This window comes from Podarcis bocagei (genome assembly GCF_964188305.1).
Source record: "Podarcis bocagei genome assembly, chromosome: 10".
Lineage (NCBI taxonomy): Eukaryota > Metazoa > Chordata > Lepidosauria > Squamata > Lacertidae > Podarcis > Podarcis bocagei.
Genome location: NC_138135.1, coordinates 50,468,395 through 50,485,752, shown reverse-complemented (window position 1 = coordinate 50,485,752; position 17,358 = coordinate 50,468,395). Strand labels below are relative to the sequence as shown.

General features: G+C 37.7%; 1 protein-coding gene and 1 long non-coding RNA gene across 5 annotated transcripts in view; one reads left to right on the top strand and one right to left on the bottom strand.

The window, feature by feature from the left end:
* Positions 1 to 2,392, bottom strand: part of LOC308596660 — a 292,291-nt gene extending 289,899 nt beyond the window's left edge. Inside the window, exon 1 of the long non-coding RNA XR_014012616.1 lies at positions 1,687 to 2,392. This is a non-coding gene — a long non-coding RNA (uncharacterized lncRNA). The remainder of the gene's footprint in view (positions 1 to 1,686) is intronic.
* USP15 (ubiquitin specific peptidase 15) overlaps positions 1 to 17,358 on the top strand; it is a 54,712-nt gene that overhangs the window by 24,641 nt on the left and 12,713 nt on the right. For 2 of the 4 annotated variants that reach the window (XM_081211495.1, XM_081211496.1), the window contains exons 7-11: positions 7,596 to 7,679; positions 13,172 to 13,316; positions 13,675 to 13,848; positions 14,305 to 14,463; positions 16,756 to 16,980. In XM_081211495.1, the coding sequence (XP_081067621.1) occupies positions 7,596 to 7,679; positions 13,172 to 13,316; positions 13,675 to 13,848; positions 14,305 to 14,463; positions 16,756 to 16,980 (787 nt within the window). The remainder of the gene's footprint in view (positions 1 to 7,595; positions 7,680 to 13,171; positions 13,317 to 13,674; positions 13,849 to 14,304; positions 14,464 to 16,755; positions 16,981 to 17,358) is intronic. The other 2 variants (XM_081211497.1, XM_081211498.1) reach the window with 1 other exon arrangement.

Here is a 17,358-nt window from a genome sequence, read left to right as displayed (position 1 = left end):
TATAATTTGGAAACTTTAATAAAATATCATTTAAAAAAAAAAGAACAAACACCCCGTTTCCTAATGAAATACTTCAAAACCTACCTATATTGCTATGTGATCCTGCTGAAGGCAAAAGGGAGAAAAGGAGAAGAAAATTCAAAAGATGTTGAAGGAGGCGTGGGAGAAGAGAGAGAGTGGAACATTTTCCTTTTCTATATAAATGCTGTAAATATAAACTGAAATGCAGAAGCTGATTCTGCATACTGTATCTAGTTACAGATTAATAGGTAGCCGTTGTATAAGCATGAAGATGTGTGGGAATAATTGCTAAAATTGAGCAAGTTTCAAAATTCAGCAGAATATGCAGCCAAGCAAACTTTGGATGCTTAAATACTTCCCCTAAGTGATAGAAAGCAATCAGACTGCTTTTAAGATTGAATGGTTATAGCTACAGGTGAAGTACCTCTACAAAATAATGTTTAATATCTGTAAGAATTTAACGTTTAATATTTACACTTTCAAAAATCCTCCAAAACTTGAATCTTTATACCGAATGTTATATATTTGGTTTTGGTATTGAAATACATTTGGAGAAGGTTACAGTAGCCCGCTACTATGCTGTGTGCTGAATTATTCATTTGTATACTCAAGACTTTAACTTCACCTTTAAGACATGGTTCATCTGGGCGTGATGAGTACCTGTACTGTGCAGTATACCCATTCTAATCTAAGGGAAATTGCACCCTAGAACAGATGGCCTTCCAGATGGTGTTGGACTCCCATTGACCCCAACCAGCACAGTGAATTCTCTGGAATGCTGAAAACTGGAGTACAACACATCTTGAAAGGGGCCACAGTTTCCCACCCCTATGCTAGAAAATGCAGACATTATCTGGTTAGCCACCAAGACACATGCCCAGTCAGAAAGTTGGAGGGAGGAATTCCATGTAGCACTGAGATCACGCCATCAGCGCCAGCCTTTTGGCTTGCAAGATCGATCTTACATCCCCAGTGTGCTGTTGTGGGAGTTCCCCTGACACACACATATTTGTGGGGTAGGGAGAGCGGCAAAAAGCCCAGTTGTGCTAGCCAGAGTCCTTGTGCTACCTTCCACTAGTAGGACTCGTTAGATGACTCTGGCCCTTAAGGCACATTATTGAGTCATCCTACTGAAGGTTAGCAGGTTTGAATCTGGGTTTGGTCAAACAGGAGTTCCATGCACATTGACTTGAATTCCATTGTGGGGAAAGGTGGGATATAAATATATTAAATAATAATAAATAATATGTCAGCACATCAAAGAGAAGCCATTGGGCCTTGCTTCAACATGTTAGATTTTTAGGTGCTAATATTTGTTGTGATGCTGCTTTGTTACAGGCAGTTCCTTACCTAGATGCTAGACACGTGTACTTAAACATATTAAATCAGCTTTTGTCTGCATTCTTCAGATACGTCAATCAGTCACATCACTGATGAAAGTCATTTTAGCTCTCTTTCCATGTTGATCATTCATCTTAATACATGCCAAGTGCTTGGGTCTTCATATATTCTTGTTTCGCTGTTCTTTTTAGTTGTGTGACCCATATTTTAGGTTATGTTATAAGTATGTAATTGTTTGTTACTTTTACATTTTGTTTAGCTCATAATTGAAGGTTTAGATATTTGACTAGTAGTAGACGTAATGGCTTGTAATGAATTATTTACACTTTATTCCACCCAGTATGAGATTCCGTAGTCACTTCGGTTTACATTGAGGTCCTCCATTGCTATTAGAAAACAGATAAACAGAGGACTCTCAAAGAATAATATTAATTGTGAAATGAAAAACTTTTTCAGAAATGTCTTTAAGCAGTAATTAATCAAAGCCCCCCCAAAATAAAAGTTTTTATTTTCAAAAATATCCTGATTAAAACTTTTTATTCACGTGAATGTTTACTTTTTTAAATTAAACATTTTCATGAAGTCGTGGAGGCTGCATACACTCTTGAATGTGATTTATAATACATATACCATATTACTCTCTGCAAATATTAGTTTTACTGTTAATTGTTGTTATATTGACAACAAAGTCAAGAATCCTCCAATCTCTTTGAAATCAAGAGGAGTTCAAACACAACTGTTTTAGTTGGTCATTATTCTTTCTGACAATGGGTATGCAAGATCTACTCATATCTTTATATCTAAGCAGTCTCATGTAGCCAAATACTTTTCTTAAATGCTTTGCTCCTGGGCCATTTAGCTAACTCTTCTGAGGATGGGATAGGTAGCTTGGGGTAGATCATATTCCTCTTTGCACATAGAATATCCTAGGTTCTGTCTCTGACATTTCCACATATAGCTAGGAAAGGATCTGTCTGGAAACCAGATCTAATCAGTCTATGCAATGATACGCTATGTGGACCATTGTCATGACTCATTGTCATGACTAGAGAGCCAGTGTGGTGTAGTGGTTAAGAGCGGTAGTCTCGTAATCTGGTGAACCGGGTTCGCGTCTCCACTCCTCCACATGCAGCTGCTGGGTGACCTTGGGCCAGTCACACTTCTGTGAAGTCTCTCAGCCCCACTCACCTCACAGAGTGTTTGTTGTGGGGGAGGAAGGGAAAGGAGAATGTTAGCCGCTTTGAGACTCCTGAAGGGGAGTGAAAGGCGGGATATCAAATCCAAACTCTTCTTCTTCTTCTTCTTCAGTTTAAGGCAGATTCCTATGTTTCTGTGATAATTAACAATATTCAAAGTAGCTTCTCCTAATCTTGAATATTTCGACTGTTGAAGTCAGTAACTCTTGGATCCAATTTTCATTTTCCAACCTTCCACATGGAAGGCTGTTAGAAACTCTTTCCTCACATCAGGAACAACTCCATACCAATCTGTATATTTTTCAAACTGCTTACTACACTATTTAATTATATTGCACGGGTAGTCCCAGGACGGCATGTTCCTCACAGTCTTTAACCAGGCATATGCATGTAGCACGTGGCTTGTAAATGTTAGTCTTTTTTGTAATTCTGTGTCAAAGCTAAAAGCTGTGCTCAAGACCACCACACTCACCCACCCTGGAACCGTGTCTCCTCATGTGTTGGATTTAATGTAAAAATTGGCTGAGAGGGTCAAATAACATGAAGGAATCGTTCATTATGAAACCTTACCAGTATTTGGTTATGTCTCATTTAGCAGGACTGTAAAAAATACTGAAGTTTATTATAGGCCAGAACTCTTTAGTGCACTTCATTCTACGGCATGCTGTGTTTGCTTTCCTTTTTGTGCATTTAGCAATTGCTGAGGACAACAGATTCTAACTGACAGTTTCTCCTGTTGGCATGGTTTCTCTTAAGTTCTAGCATCTGGCGACTAAATGTGAGGAAATTAGCTTGGTAAACTAAGATGAGATGATTCAGTTTTTACATGGGGTGTGATCCAAAATCCTCTGTATACAATGACACTGCTTTCATGAAAGAAAGTCATAAAGTCACCCAAGTATTATTCATCTTATGTGTCTCTTAATGTTTGTGGTACATTCTCTTGTTAGCGGAATATGCTTTGTATGCCATAAGACCCATTCAGGCGTGGCTACGATTCTTTATATTGGGATCCCTTAATTGACTTTAATATATTTAAATCTTGCAGAAGCAAGCTTCCATGTCTGTATATCTAATTTTGTCCTTAGTTTCCTCTTTGTTTTGGTATACAAACAAGGAATCTTGCTTCTGCCAACGTAGTGCCCCTAGATGGATTGGAGGTCATAGAGATGTATTTGACCAGCAAATTCTTAACATACTGCTTTTAGTAGTAGGGTAATAGTAGTGTGGTTCTTCTATACAAAAAATAGTAAAAAAAAAAAGACAAAACACCCAAAAGACATTTCTTTAAGGCAGCTTTGTCCCCAGCTTTGTCTCAGTCTGAATTGAGGGGCCCATGCCTGCTATTTTCAATGGGAAGAAAGCTATCGGCAAATATTTTAATAACTCTGGGATTAATTCCTCAGAATGAATCCTAACTCATAGACCGGATGCACCAACAATGGAAGTGAATAAAAGATTCCTTCTTCTGATTTTGCAATAGCTGACTATGTAAAACTGGGGGTTACCTTGACCATGTACAGTTTTGTGGGTCACCTCAAAGATCCAAGAGTTGCCAAACTCATTGTGTGAGTTTAGCTATTCTCAGCTAAAACAATGTAGAATATTTCCATGCTGAGGTAGGGTTGTTTAACCATCCCTGAATAACCACACATTTCTGATTAAAATAACCCCATGTGTAGACGGGGGGCATTTGAGCATTGCAAACTACTTTTGAAACTGCATGACATTTTAGAAGCAGATTGAGTCAGCATGGGTATCAGCTGTTCAAAAAGGTTGCTTGATCCCATACAAAACACCCCTTTGTATCCTCGTCATGATTTATGATTAGAATGTTAATACAAAATTGATGAACTAATCTGATGAATTATTGTAAATGGATTATAATTTCTGTATTACCTCGCTTGCTCACTCCCACCTCCCCAGCACGCACATAATTTTAATATATGCTTCTCTATTATTGTCAGTTCATTTTATGGTGTGTACTGATTATTTAGGGGACCACAGCACATCATTACTATGCTTGTTTTTCCCCCAAAGCTTTGTACTGCTCATTACAGTTCTATGGTATATAATAAATTACCTTTCTTTACACTCGGAAGGGATTATTGCTTCTTATGTCAATTGTGAAGATTAGGAATATATTTGAAACATAGCTGCTAAGTTGACTTTGAAGATGGAATTGATCGGAACATGGAAAAATAAAATCCCACTCCATACCAAGACATTGAAGGGTTGTCCTTTCACATTAAATGTTTATTATTATTATTAATAATAATAATACCCCATCCAACACATATGGCCTCCAACACATACAAAAATGTAATGAAACATCAAACAGTAACAATCTGATCCAATATAAAAAGTCACAGTAACTTTAAAATAAACAACTTATATCAAATAAAGCAACATTCAGCCATCCATCAGAATCTAATTGTAAACAGTAAAATTAAACATCAGCAAATAATAATTAAACAGTTTACACTTATCAACCACAATAAAGAATTACCAATCTATAAGCAATAAAAATGACAGCAAACCACAATGCATAAAATACCACAAAACATACAAAACCATGTAGAAGGATCAAACTGAGAAACAAGGACACACAATCATACATTTACTATCTATGTGTGACCCTCTTTCCCCAAATGCAATTATTATCTTTAAGAAATATAGATGAGACTTCTCGTTAAGGCTACAACATTATAGAGGCTACAGACTAGGACTGCTACAAAATGTTGCAGTCTATATTCTACCACTCAGTACTCCATCCATGGCCGCCTCAGAACGCTAATGGCTCAAGCGTGCCTTTCTGTGAAGATTTATTTAAAAAATTCTTCCAGTAATAAACTTGCATACTTCTGCAAACATATGCAGAAACTACTATTTTATTTTGGAGTGGTCCTGATTTGCTTCCTTAATTGTAGGAATGATGGAGGGAAAATGTTACGCTGTTCCCAAAACCTCTGAGAGGGAATAGTCTTGCTCATTAAGTCTTCATTAAGTCTGGAATGGAGGCATGTTTAGGCCTCATTGTAAGGTTGGGTGGAGAAAGGTAGGCAACTTTAGAAGTGATTAAAGGATTAAGGACTCCTTTTCCCATCTTTCCCTGGTGTGCTATGTAGTGTCAGAGGGCTGCCAGCCCCAAACCTGAGAATTTGCTAGCTGTTTAGTTAGGCAGTTGGGGATGGGAATATATGCAGATTTTCCTTTTTTCCTTCTTATTTTTCAGTGAACAAGAGCATTCCAACCATATAGCGGCTCGATACATTCTCACAGTCTGCCTACCTTTATTTTCAGTACACCCTTCCTTTGGTGGAAAATTCATTGAATTTTCCATAAGGCTCACCATCGCCATCTAGAATCATAGAATCATAGAGTTGGAATAGACCACAAGGGCCATCGAGTCCAACCCCCTGCCAAGCAGGAAACACCATCAGAGCACTCCTGACATATGGTTGTCAAGCTCTGCTTAGTGTCTAGTGTCACATTGTCTATTGCTCTTAAAATACACTTAAAACGTGAATATCTGAGTCCTTTCTCTCTATGCTTAACTACTATCAGGATTCTGTAAACTCGGATGGGTTTTTTTTTTTATTTACAAACTTTGATACTCTTGTGTACCTAGAGAGTTCCCCAAGTATGGAGGAGTTACCATCTTATTTTCATCCCATTTTGCTTTCAAATGATAGGCCTTCAACCACCTGATTTCACTCTTCAAGGGAGTGGTTGGTGGTGATAGACGTTACTGGCTAAAAACAAACTTAGAACAGAAGAGCCTTTGTTAAGTGTTTAAAGCAAGGATCAGAATGTGGCTGTTCCCTGGATGTAACATTCTAAACTCTCTTGATGAGTGATTATACTTTATTGATAGAGGCACTTTGATAAGTTGGTGCTATTTAACTTTACCCTCCTTCAGAATGGGTGTTTCCATGACATGGTCGTATTTTCCCTTAGTTCAAAATGATTGATAACATTTTGGATACTGGATACCAATATGTATAAAGTTTAAATCTTCTCATTGAAGGTGGTCTTTGTTCTAATTATCAGTGTTGATGTCATGCTTGGTGTGTTTTCATTGTGGATCACGGAGGGGAAACTGTGCATTGACACAGGCCAGACATAATTCTTTTGACTAGGTAGCATATCAGGTTAGTTGATAACTTTATGTTCCAAAGGAGCTGTTGTGCTCTGTTTGGGTTATACTATTTTGATGAACCAGATTGTAGCATTTTACCTTTAAAAAGGATGAATCATAGAGTTGGAATGTTGAGGTATGTATAACCATCCTTTTGTGAACCTGTAGTCTTCTGTCTGACTTTGTTGCATGAAATTATGTTATATGTTTAGATCTTTCCCAACCATCGTTGGAGTTTATTTGAAATCGGTGCACTTTTGGCTTGGATTCCTTGGTTAATAGTACTAAAATGCAGCTTTGTAGTGTAAATTTTCATAGTCAGTGGTTTTTTTAAAAAAATAATAATCAAGATTTCAGCATTTCTTATATGGATAGCTGAATATGAAATACTGTTTTGATAATGCTTTTTTAGTGTAGTGATGGTCATATGTTGTCTTAAAATAGTGAATTGAGCTGGTGCTTTAAGGTGCTGTTAAACTTGCTTTCAGAGTGCTTATTGTTAATGTACTGTTGCACTTTCACAACTAATCTTTAAAATTATTAGAAGCGTCATAAAATAGTGACTCTTGCCATTAGGGAGAAGATGCATTTCATTTGTGACGCAATTAACTTGTGATTTTTTGGTAAAAGTATATCTTTGCCAAATGTTAATTGTGGCTTTGGCTGTTTTAATTCCTGTTTTTGTGTTTTTGTTTTTGAGATAACTGTGAAGAATTACAAGTGAAATGTTTTGAGGTTGAACAACTTTCCTTGGCTGTTTGTTGCTCTGATCATGAAAACCTTATTTTTCATACGTATTTACATACATTGTTCATCTGTTAGCTTTTCCTTTTTTTCATTATTAATTTTGCAATCTCAGCATTTTTATCTAATTTAACATTTTCATATTTTTAAAGGTCCCCAGGTGCATCCAATTTTTCAACTTTACCAAAGATCTCTCCATCTCTGTCAAATAATTATAACAACATCAACAACAGAAAGTAAGCGACACATCTTAAGAACTTTTAATATTAATCATCCAAGTATAATTTCAAGGCAAAACCGTTTTAATTCTAGATAAATAACTTGGATGGACTGTATTGCTGTGGAACTGCAGTGATGCCATGTCTTAAAGGTCACCAATACCCCAAGGTGTTCAGAGAGAAACTAACAGAAGAAGATCGTTTCTGCTTTACTTTTTCTTCAGAACCCTGATACTGCATAATCACCCTGATACTATACAGCACCACATTCTGATTTGAAACCATTGCATTAAGAAAAGACTTCAGCAAAAATGACATGCATGGAACAAAAGTCACGTAACATTGCTCAGGCTTTTCAAATCTTGGGGCTTGGCATTCAAGTTCAGAGATTTTTGTAATAAATTTAAAAAAATTAAAATTGTCCAGTAGCACCTTCTAAGGTGCTACTGGACAATTTTTAATTTTTAAAATTTATTTCGACTGCATCAGACCAACACACTTCTAGATACCTGAATGTAGAGATTTTTGTGATCGCAGGAAGTTTTGGGATTATATGTTACAGCAAGTAAAACCTCAGCAAATTACATTCTGGATCCTTTTTGTTATAAAGACATAATTCTATATGTGTCCCTAACAAATATTTAATATGCTAAACCTGTTTTTAAAAACTTGGGTTAACTCATCAAACCAGCCCTCTTAATTCAAAACACACATCCTGCAGATGCACTGCATTTTCTGCAATCCACTACAAATAGGAAAGTGTCTATTAAATAGTTCACATAGAAGCTTTCTCGTAGAAATACTGGAAGAATAACGGAAGTTACAAATTCAACTTTTCCTTTCAGTCTAAAAATCTCAGTTTGTGGCTATGAATCGAATGTGAAAATGTTGAAGTATTTAAAAGCAATATAATTTCTAAATATTTTATACAATATCTTCCAGTTAAATACTGCATTTATGAGAAGGGAGTTTTCGTAAGGGGGGAAGTGGCACTTGTGCTTCCGCTAATTGTGAGTAGCCCCAACTCTCTCAGTTAAAGAAATACATGTATTTAACTGCAGTCTATTGTAGTTTGTTTGTGTGTCTATAGCAAGTACAGAAAAGTTTTCTTTTTGGTGTGTATAAACAACCTAACCACAGCCTAAACTGATCTTATCCTTTTATTAGAATACTGATAGCCTATGTTAAATGAAAAAGCATATCATAATCTCTGAAGCCATGGGACAGTGGCCGCCTGCTTTAAATCTCATTTTAAAGTGGAAACTAAAAATTTTCAGAATCAACAGAAGTGCCCTGGGCTTGTATTAAAAAGGGCAGCTACACTTCCATTTCATGGAACTGTCCAGCAACTGGCAGGCAGGTACTTTTTATATTTTTGAAGTTCAAAGATGAAAATGCACTTTTAGAAGGAAAGGTTATAGGATGTGCTTTTTTAATTCAGCATATGTAAGGTTTCTAAATCTCAGGGCCTATTTGCCTAGCCTTAGGGAAATACCTTACATGTTACTGTAGCTCAACATTTTAGCTTAAACAAGGGCTGGGGAAAACTTACGTTGCTAGCTACCTTGGGCTCATTGTAGGAAGGCAGGTATAAATGTTTTATTTACTTGTTCCTTAAACTCTAATCCACCCTATATCTTGGAGCAGGATATGTATATAAAGCAAGCGTGACTAGCCTTTGACCCTCTAGATGGTGGTAGAATCCAACTCCCATCAGCTCTTACCAGCATGGCTTATAGCTGAGCGGGGAGGAACTGGTTTAACTTCTTAAGCATTTGCATGTAAACTCAGAAGTACCCTTGAATCCCCCCCCCCTTTTTTTGGTCTTAAGTTCCTTATGTTATGTTGAAAATCTTCTGACTTTAGAAGCAACTTTTTGGATTTGCTTGAATAAGTGGTGGACTCCTGACCAGTCCTGTTTTGGATGAAAACACTGCCACGCTAATCCTCTGAGTAGCCCATTAGTAAAGCAAGTGTTGGTCCATCCGTCCCCCCCAGATTTGTCCCTTTTCAAAAAATGGGAAATACTATTTAGGTTAGGTTCCTATACCAAGTTATTTGGGAGTAAGAACCTCTGAATGCACTGGCTCTTACTTCTGAGTAAGAATGTCTAGAATTGCAACATCGGGAAATTGTGATTATCCTACTACATTAAACTTTAGTCTTGAACATACTTGAATGCATTGTACTAAGATCAATCTGCGCATTTAATTGTAAGCCTGGGAATAGAAATCGTGTTTCCCATAAAAAAAGCTGGTTAACATTAGGATATATGTAGTTTGACTCTACAGTTAAAATGTTACTTATTTCTAATATTGACTCCAAAATACATACTGCATGGCATCTTTTGAAAGGTGGTGAACTTTTATGTCATTACTTCTTACCCTAGTAAATTAATCTCTTATTTTAGAGCACTGTCTTCTGTGCATATGGACCAGCTAAATATTTAAAATATCACTGATATCTCTTGCCCATAGGACATTGATTTTCCTGGCCAGGAGTTGGAATGCACATATTTTTTAAAAATATTTTCTTTCAAGTGTCTGCCCATTTAAGATCATGCCTCCAAATACATAAATAAATAAATAAATTCAGAAATCCAAAGTGAAGAAATATGTTTGTTAAAATATGTTAGTTAATTATTAAAGTAAGCAGACAGCTCCTGCATATATTTATAAATTTATTTTGTAGCCTGACGTATTCAATAAAATTATATCCTATAAATATTCATTTTCACAAATCCACATAAAAGGGGAAGAAAACTGCAATGCATGCAACATCATTCATTGACAGAGGCTACAGCTCATTTGTCTATCCATTCTTTTATTGCCAAAGAATCTATAACCTTCTGACACTGTTGTAAATCTATTTTGTTTGAGCAACTCAGTTATCACAAGCATGCACTCTTCCAAATTCGATCTATTGCTTATAACTTTCGTGAGTCATGGGTACGTTTAATCATTAACTACAATCTTTAACATGGATCTCACAGGATAATGTAATTGATAGGAAAACTTCATAGTAACGTGAGGCATTTTGGGCAAAGGTGATCTGTGAACAGAAAGAAGAGCATTTGCCTAAACTTTATTGTCCCTTCTCATATTTCTTAACACTGGGTTGTATCCCACTACGTTCCACTCAGAATCGACGTATTGAAATGAATAGACTTAAATTAGTCATGTCCATTAGTTTCGGTGGGTCTTCTCTAAGAATGATTAATGTTGTGTAAAAACCCAAAGGGTGGGAATCACTTAACCAGGCCCGTCTGTGGAAGCCCAGGCCAGAACCTCTGCATGCATATTGGGGCTTCTCTTGCCCCGGGTACCCCCTGAAATTGGCTTAAGGGGGTCAGGAGAATCCCCAGAACAGAACAGCTGAAATGGATTGCACAACTGGAACGATTGGAAGAGTGAAATGTTGAATTCCACCCATAATGTAGAAAGGAATTGGGGAAAGTAGCTGCTATTTCCAGGGACTTGAACAAGAGCCCTCCCCTGCTTCTCTAGCAGAATATTTTTTTCCATTCATGGTTGTACAGAAGTGATAGGTTTTGCAAACATTTACATTCTAATCTGTTACAATTGCCATCAGCGTTCAAACATACCTTCCCTTACATTAGTTTGATTTCTGCTTATGTATTGGGAAGAAATCAGGACCACTTCCGTTAGCTTGATTTCGCAGGAATGCATCTGCAGTGCTTTGCACTCAAGATTATGTACATACCTTAAAACTGGTGTGACCTTTCAGTGTTATGGCTTTGAGCATCTTAGTGACTTGGCGAGTATTCTTCCTTAAGCCTGGTCACATGATTCTGTAACGTATCTCATTGAAATTCAGGTTCTCCAGTCTGAAATATGGGTAAGGCAGCTAAGGGTAATGCATGTAGGGATTTCATGCATGCCACCTCATGTTTAAACTTGCCCATGCTGGCCCTTTCATATGTATTATTACATCATTGTGGTGTGCTAATGGTACCTGTGAACTGACCATTGCATGTGGTAAGTTCACTTAAACATAATGGACTACACATAGATCTTTGGATAAGCACTTTACCAAGTTTTGTTTCTTTGTGGTGGTTGGTGTTAGCTAAAGTGCTTTCCTAGGAAAGACAGTGTGCTTAATGAAACTGTTACAAAGTGATATTCTGATACATAGATTAAAACAAATAAAATGAAAAGCCCTCTTCTAGTTTTGCCCCTTTCAGACTGGGCCCAGAAAGCCTCTAAAATGGTGTATATTGAGGTGGGATTAGACTGTTTCAGCTTTGGATAGCTAATAAAATAATATAGCAGCAGAGTGAATTTATTCATTTGAAGATTGTTCTGCATCTTGTGTGTGCTCTAGCGCATACGTATATACTTTCCACCTGTGCAAGGACACCCCTGTTATTTTCAGATCCACATCTTGCATATTCATCCTACAGGCTACATGGCTGGAATTAAATGTGCATATGTTACATTAATATCATTGGCACATCAGTGAAACATAGCTGAATTGATAGACATGTAGGCAAGCAAAATCGTGGTAGTTCCTGAACAAGCTGGTGCTTCGTTGTGATATTTTTGCCCTTTCATTTCTTTTAAGTATGCTTATTTTAGACCTCCTTAAGTACATTACCCTTCAATTAGCAAGCAGGTTTCCTGTTAGGAGTCTGTTCTATGCAGGCAAAGAAGGCTATAATAATGCGAGTTAAAATGCAGTACTAAAAGGCATTGTACACATTCTCTGTCACTCCAGGCTGCCTTCCGCAGTCTGCTGGCTCATGCTGTCCTAGTGGCGAATCCAAAAATAGATCCTCATTGCACTGGGCCAGTGGTGGCCTTGGATATCTCAACTTCTACCTGTAATTGAAATATAATTTTGCTATTCCATTTTTTTCTTGTTTATTTCTAACGGTAGCAAAATGTAAAAGAAATATGCTCTATATTGTTGCTGTTCATGCCTAAAGTCTGAATGTGTTAAACTTGTTTGAAAAATGAATAACTAAGTGAGCTGTGGATCTCTTCTTGTTGTTCAAAGGTAGAAAGAGAACAAAGGTAGCAGCCTGTACAGTGGTACCTTGGTTCCCGAACTTAATCCATTCCGGGAGTCTGTTCAACTCCCAAAACCGTTTGAAAACCAAGGCGCGGCTTCCGATTGGCTGCAGGAGCTTCCTGCACTGAAGCAGTAGTTGCATCGGATGTTCAGCTTCCCAAAAACATTCACAAACCAGAACACTTACTTCTGGGTTTGTGGCGTTCAGGAGCTGATTTGTTTGACAACTAACCCGTTTGGGAACCAAGGTATAAGGATTGTGTTGTTCCCCCCAGAGGTTAAGTGGTGGAAGAGTTTAAGGGCCTTTTTAAACTGAGTTTCAAGTACAGAATTGACATTCTTCAACTACACAAACAGTATTTACCTAATCTAGACAGCCATTTATTTGTATTTTACTATGTAAATGTACAATTATACATATACATCATAGCTACAGATAATGCAATTACATTGTGAACTGTTCTGTTTTCTTCCAGTGTGAAAAACTCAAATTATTGCCTCCCCTCATACACTGCTTATAAGAATTATGACTACTCAGAGCCAGGAAGGCACAATGAACAGCCTGGCCTCTGTGGCCTAAGTAACTTGGGAAATACATGTTTCATGAACTCGGCAATTCAGGTAGATGTTTCAGTGTGCTTATTAGGTTGGAAAGGGTTTTTAAATGATAAAAAAGAGTTGCTCGTAGAATAATATCAAGAACCCAAAGTTGAATTTATATAGGTAAATGCCATGTTTCCGATTCTATTGTTGTGCATAGCTGGAATCCTGCTAAATTTATTTAGTTATATGAGAAATGATAAACTATAGGCTTTGGAAAACCAGTTGCCTCGTTAAGCTTACATAATACTTTTGTAGTGCTATGTGACAAGTGTGAAAAAGAAATGGGGACTTGATAGGAAACCATAAAAACCGAGGTTGGAATTAAATGGCTAGGCCTGTCTTGTATACATAATATTTCATTTACATTTGTTTACAGTGTCTGAGCAACACCCCTCCACTCACAGAATACTTCCTCAATGATAAGTATCAAGAAGAGCTGAATTTTGACAATCCTTTAGGAATGCGGGGTGAAATTGCAAAATCTTATGCAGAACTCATTAAACAGATGTGGTCAGGAAAATACAGTTATGTCACTCCAAGAGCATTTAAGGTAAGAAGTAGGTCCTTGTATGTTCAGATTTGTGTTTATAGATGGTATATGACTTTGCAATAGAGTGAGACTGTTAAAAAGTGGAAATGTATTAATTGAATGTTTTCTTTATTATTATTTTTTAAATGAATCAATGGACACTGAAATACATTTAACATGTTTTAATTATGTTGTTGCTCTCGTGTCTTTCTCTAGACACTTATATCTAGCCACAATAATTTCTGTTCTATCTGTAGCTCAGTTGGTAGAGATGAGACTCTTAATCTCAGAGGGGAAATAATTCCTATAGTCAACAGCAATCCCCTTTCCTTGCCCCCAAGTCCAACTGCACACTACTTCAATAGTGTATTTTAAGAAACTATGTGAGAGAGAATATATTTTTACCATCTGTTCTTAAAGCTCAGTTACATCATGTCAAGTGGCACCAGCATAGTAATCTTGTGGTGTTATCTCTAGACACAGGTAGGACGATTCGCACCACAGTTTTCTGGATATCAGCAACAAGATTGCCAAGAACTTCTAGCCTTTCTTCTTGACGGCCTACATGAAGACTTGAATCGTATTAGGAAAAAGCCTTATATTCAATTAAAAGATGCTGATGGTAGGCCTGATAAGGTAAATGTTGATTTCATTGCAATATATTTAGAATATTAATCCAAAAGTATATAAAAATATATTGTCAACCCATAAGCAGCTGAAATTTGGAATAGAACTCAAAGAGGCATACAGTGGTACCTCAGGTTACATACGCTTCAGGTTACATATGCTTCAGATTAAAGACTCCGCTAACCCAGAAATAGTACCTCAGGTTAAGAACTTTGCTTCAGGATGAGAACAGAAATCGTGCTCTGGCGGCGCGGCGGCAGCAGGAGACCCCATTAGCTAAAGTGGTGCTTCAGGTTAAGAACAGTTTCAGGTTAAGAACAGACCTCCGGAACGAATTAAGTACTTAACCCGAGGTACCACTGTACTATATTGCTGTCACCAAACTCAGACAATTACTTAAACTCTCAAAGGTAATTAAAATGAACTAATGAAACTGAAGCAGAATGTGTATACTATTGATTTTTCAAAAAAGGCAGTTGCCACTTTTCACAGTTGTGACTTTTACTTTGTTGATAGACAAAAGCGAACCAGCTGGACATAAGTTAAGCTTTGAGTGATCTTGTTAAAGAACAAGCAAGCTGTGAACTCCACAAAGGAGTGCTTGCCAGTACAGTTGTACCTTGGTTTTAGAACAGAACGTGTTCCGGAAGTCTGTCCGACTTCCAAAACATTCGGAAGCCAAGGCGCAACTTCCAATTGGCTGCAGAAGCGTTCTGCAGCCAATTGGAAGCCGTGCCGGATGTTCGGCTTCCAAGGCAAAGTTCACAAACTGGAACACCTACTTCTGGGTTTGCGATGTTCGAGTTCCGAGTTGTTCGTGAACTAAGCTGTTCGAAAACCAAGGTATGACTGTAGATGAATTTAACCAAGAGAGTAGAAATTGAAACCTATAGGTTAGTGGCAGGCTGCTTAGGGGGGCATTAAGTTACAGTGGTACCTCGGTTTACGAACTTACTTCATTCCAGAGGTCTGTTGTTAACCCAAAACCGTTCTTAACCTGAGGCGCATTTTTGCTAATGGGGCCTGCTGCTGTGCCGCCGGCATGCGATTTCCATTCTCATCCTGAGGCAAAGTTCTCAACCCGAGGTACTACTTCTGGGTGAGCAGAGTTTGTAACCCAAAGCGTTTGTAACCCGAGGTACCACTGTATTTCGAAAGGGCTAATTCCATTTAAAATATTTGGTAGTTTTATTACTGTAATAGAAATCTTAGCCAAGGCTCTAGTTTCCACTGATACTTGAAGACTTTCCTTTTAGTACCTTGACATTCCTATACAGGAAATTGCTTACTTAAAGCATTTGTGCCCCGCTCCCAGACCGACTTAGAGACAAATAAAAAAGCAAGTAGACTAAGGTGCTATGGTCATGATGACTATAGGACCTCCAGAACCAAAGGCAGTATTCCTCTGAATACCAGTTGCTTGTGAATCATGAATCAGTGGTATTGTTTCGCTAGTCTCATGTCCTGTTTGGGGGGCGGGGGGGCGCTTTCCAAGGATATCTGGTTGACTACTATGAGAACGGAATGCTAGATAAGATAGCAGTATCTCCTACATTCTTAGTAGTATTAGAGTGGCTTTAATATACAGTGGTGCCTCGCAAGACGAAAATAATCCATTCCGCGAGTCTCTTCGTCTAGCGGTTTTTTCATCTTGCGAAGCAACCCTCTTAGCGGCTTAGCGGATTAGCGCTATTAGCAGCTTAGCGGCTATTAAAGGCTTAGCGGCTTAAAGGCTATTAAGCGGCTTAGCGGCTTAGAAAAGGGGGGGGGAGAGAAAAAAATCGCAAGACTCGCAAGACGTTTTCGTCTTGCGAAGCAAGCCCATAGGGAAATTCGTCTTGCGAAGTGTATCGAAAAACGGAAAACCCTTTCGTCTAGCGGGTTTTTCGTCTTGCGAGGCATTCGTCTTGCGGGGCACCACTGTAGAAGAGAGACACTATCTAAGTCTGGGTTACTCTGCAGCTGTTTTATTTCCTTGAGAAATGTATGATATGTATGAAATGTATGAAAAATGTATGAAAAACATTTGGATGTTTCTCATAATAAAAACTCCAGATAATTGGGAGGTGGTAAATGCCATATCCCAGCTTTCTGCTGACTTGAGGAAGCCCTACCATTCTTGCCTTTCATGGTGTTTTCTAATGCCCTTTGCTTAAAATAACTTGGCCCTTCTAATTCATGTGATCCCTGTCAGTTGGTGTTAATCATTGCACACCCATGCTCTGTTCAATACATTCAAGTGTTATAAAACAGTTCATGGGGCGGAAAAATACATTATTTCAAACATTTGCTTTTACTTAGGTGGTTGCTGAAGAAGCTTGGGAGAACCATTTGAAGAGAAACGATTCCATCATTGTAGATATATTCCACGGACTTTTTAAATCAACCCTAGTTTGTCCAGAATGTGCTAAGATCTCCGTAACATTTGACCCCTTTTGTTACTTGACTCTTCCACTACCCATGAAAAAAGAACGCACTTTGGAAGTTTATTTAGTTAGAATGGATCCGCTTGCCAAACCTATGCAGGTGAGAAGTATAGTATTTACGCATGTTCTGACTTTCATGGTCTACTAGGGAATAAATTGTAATTTGCTTCTTTCAGGTGAATTAAATATACCTGCCTTATGTAACCGTTCCATGTTCCTCATGGTAGACATGTGTACTCTGCCTGTACTATCTTGAATAGCAGCAGAGTTCATGAAGCCCTTGAAAGCAACGTTTGACCAATATTTTGTTTCCTTGCTTTTAGTGTTTAAATTGTTCTAACTTTATTCTCTAATCCCTGGCATTTTGTGTCATTGGATTTCTGTTTTGAAGCTATGTACTAATTATAGTTGCACATTACAGCAAAAAAATCTTGCAGCTGATAAAGGAAATTGATGGGTCTGCTTATATTATGAAAAA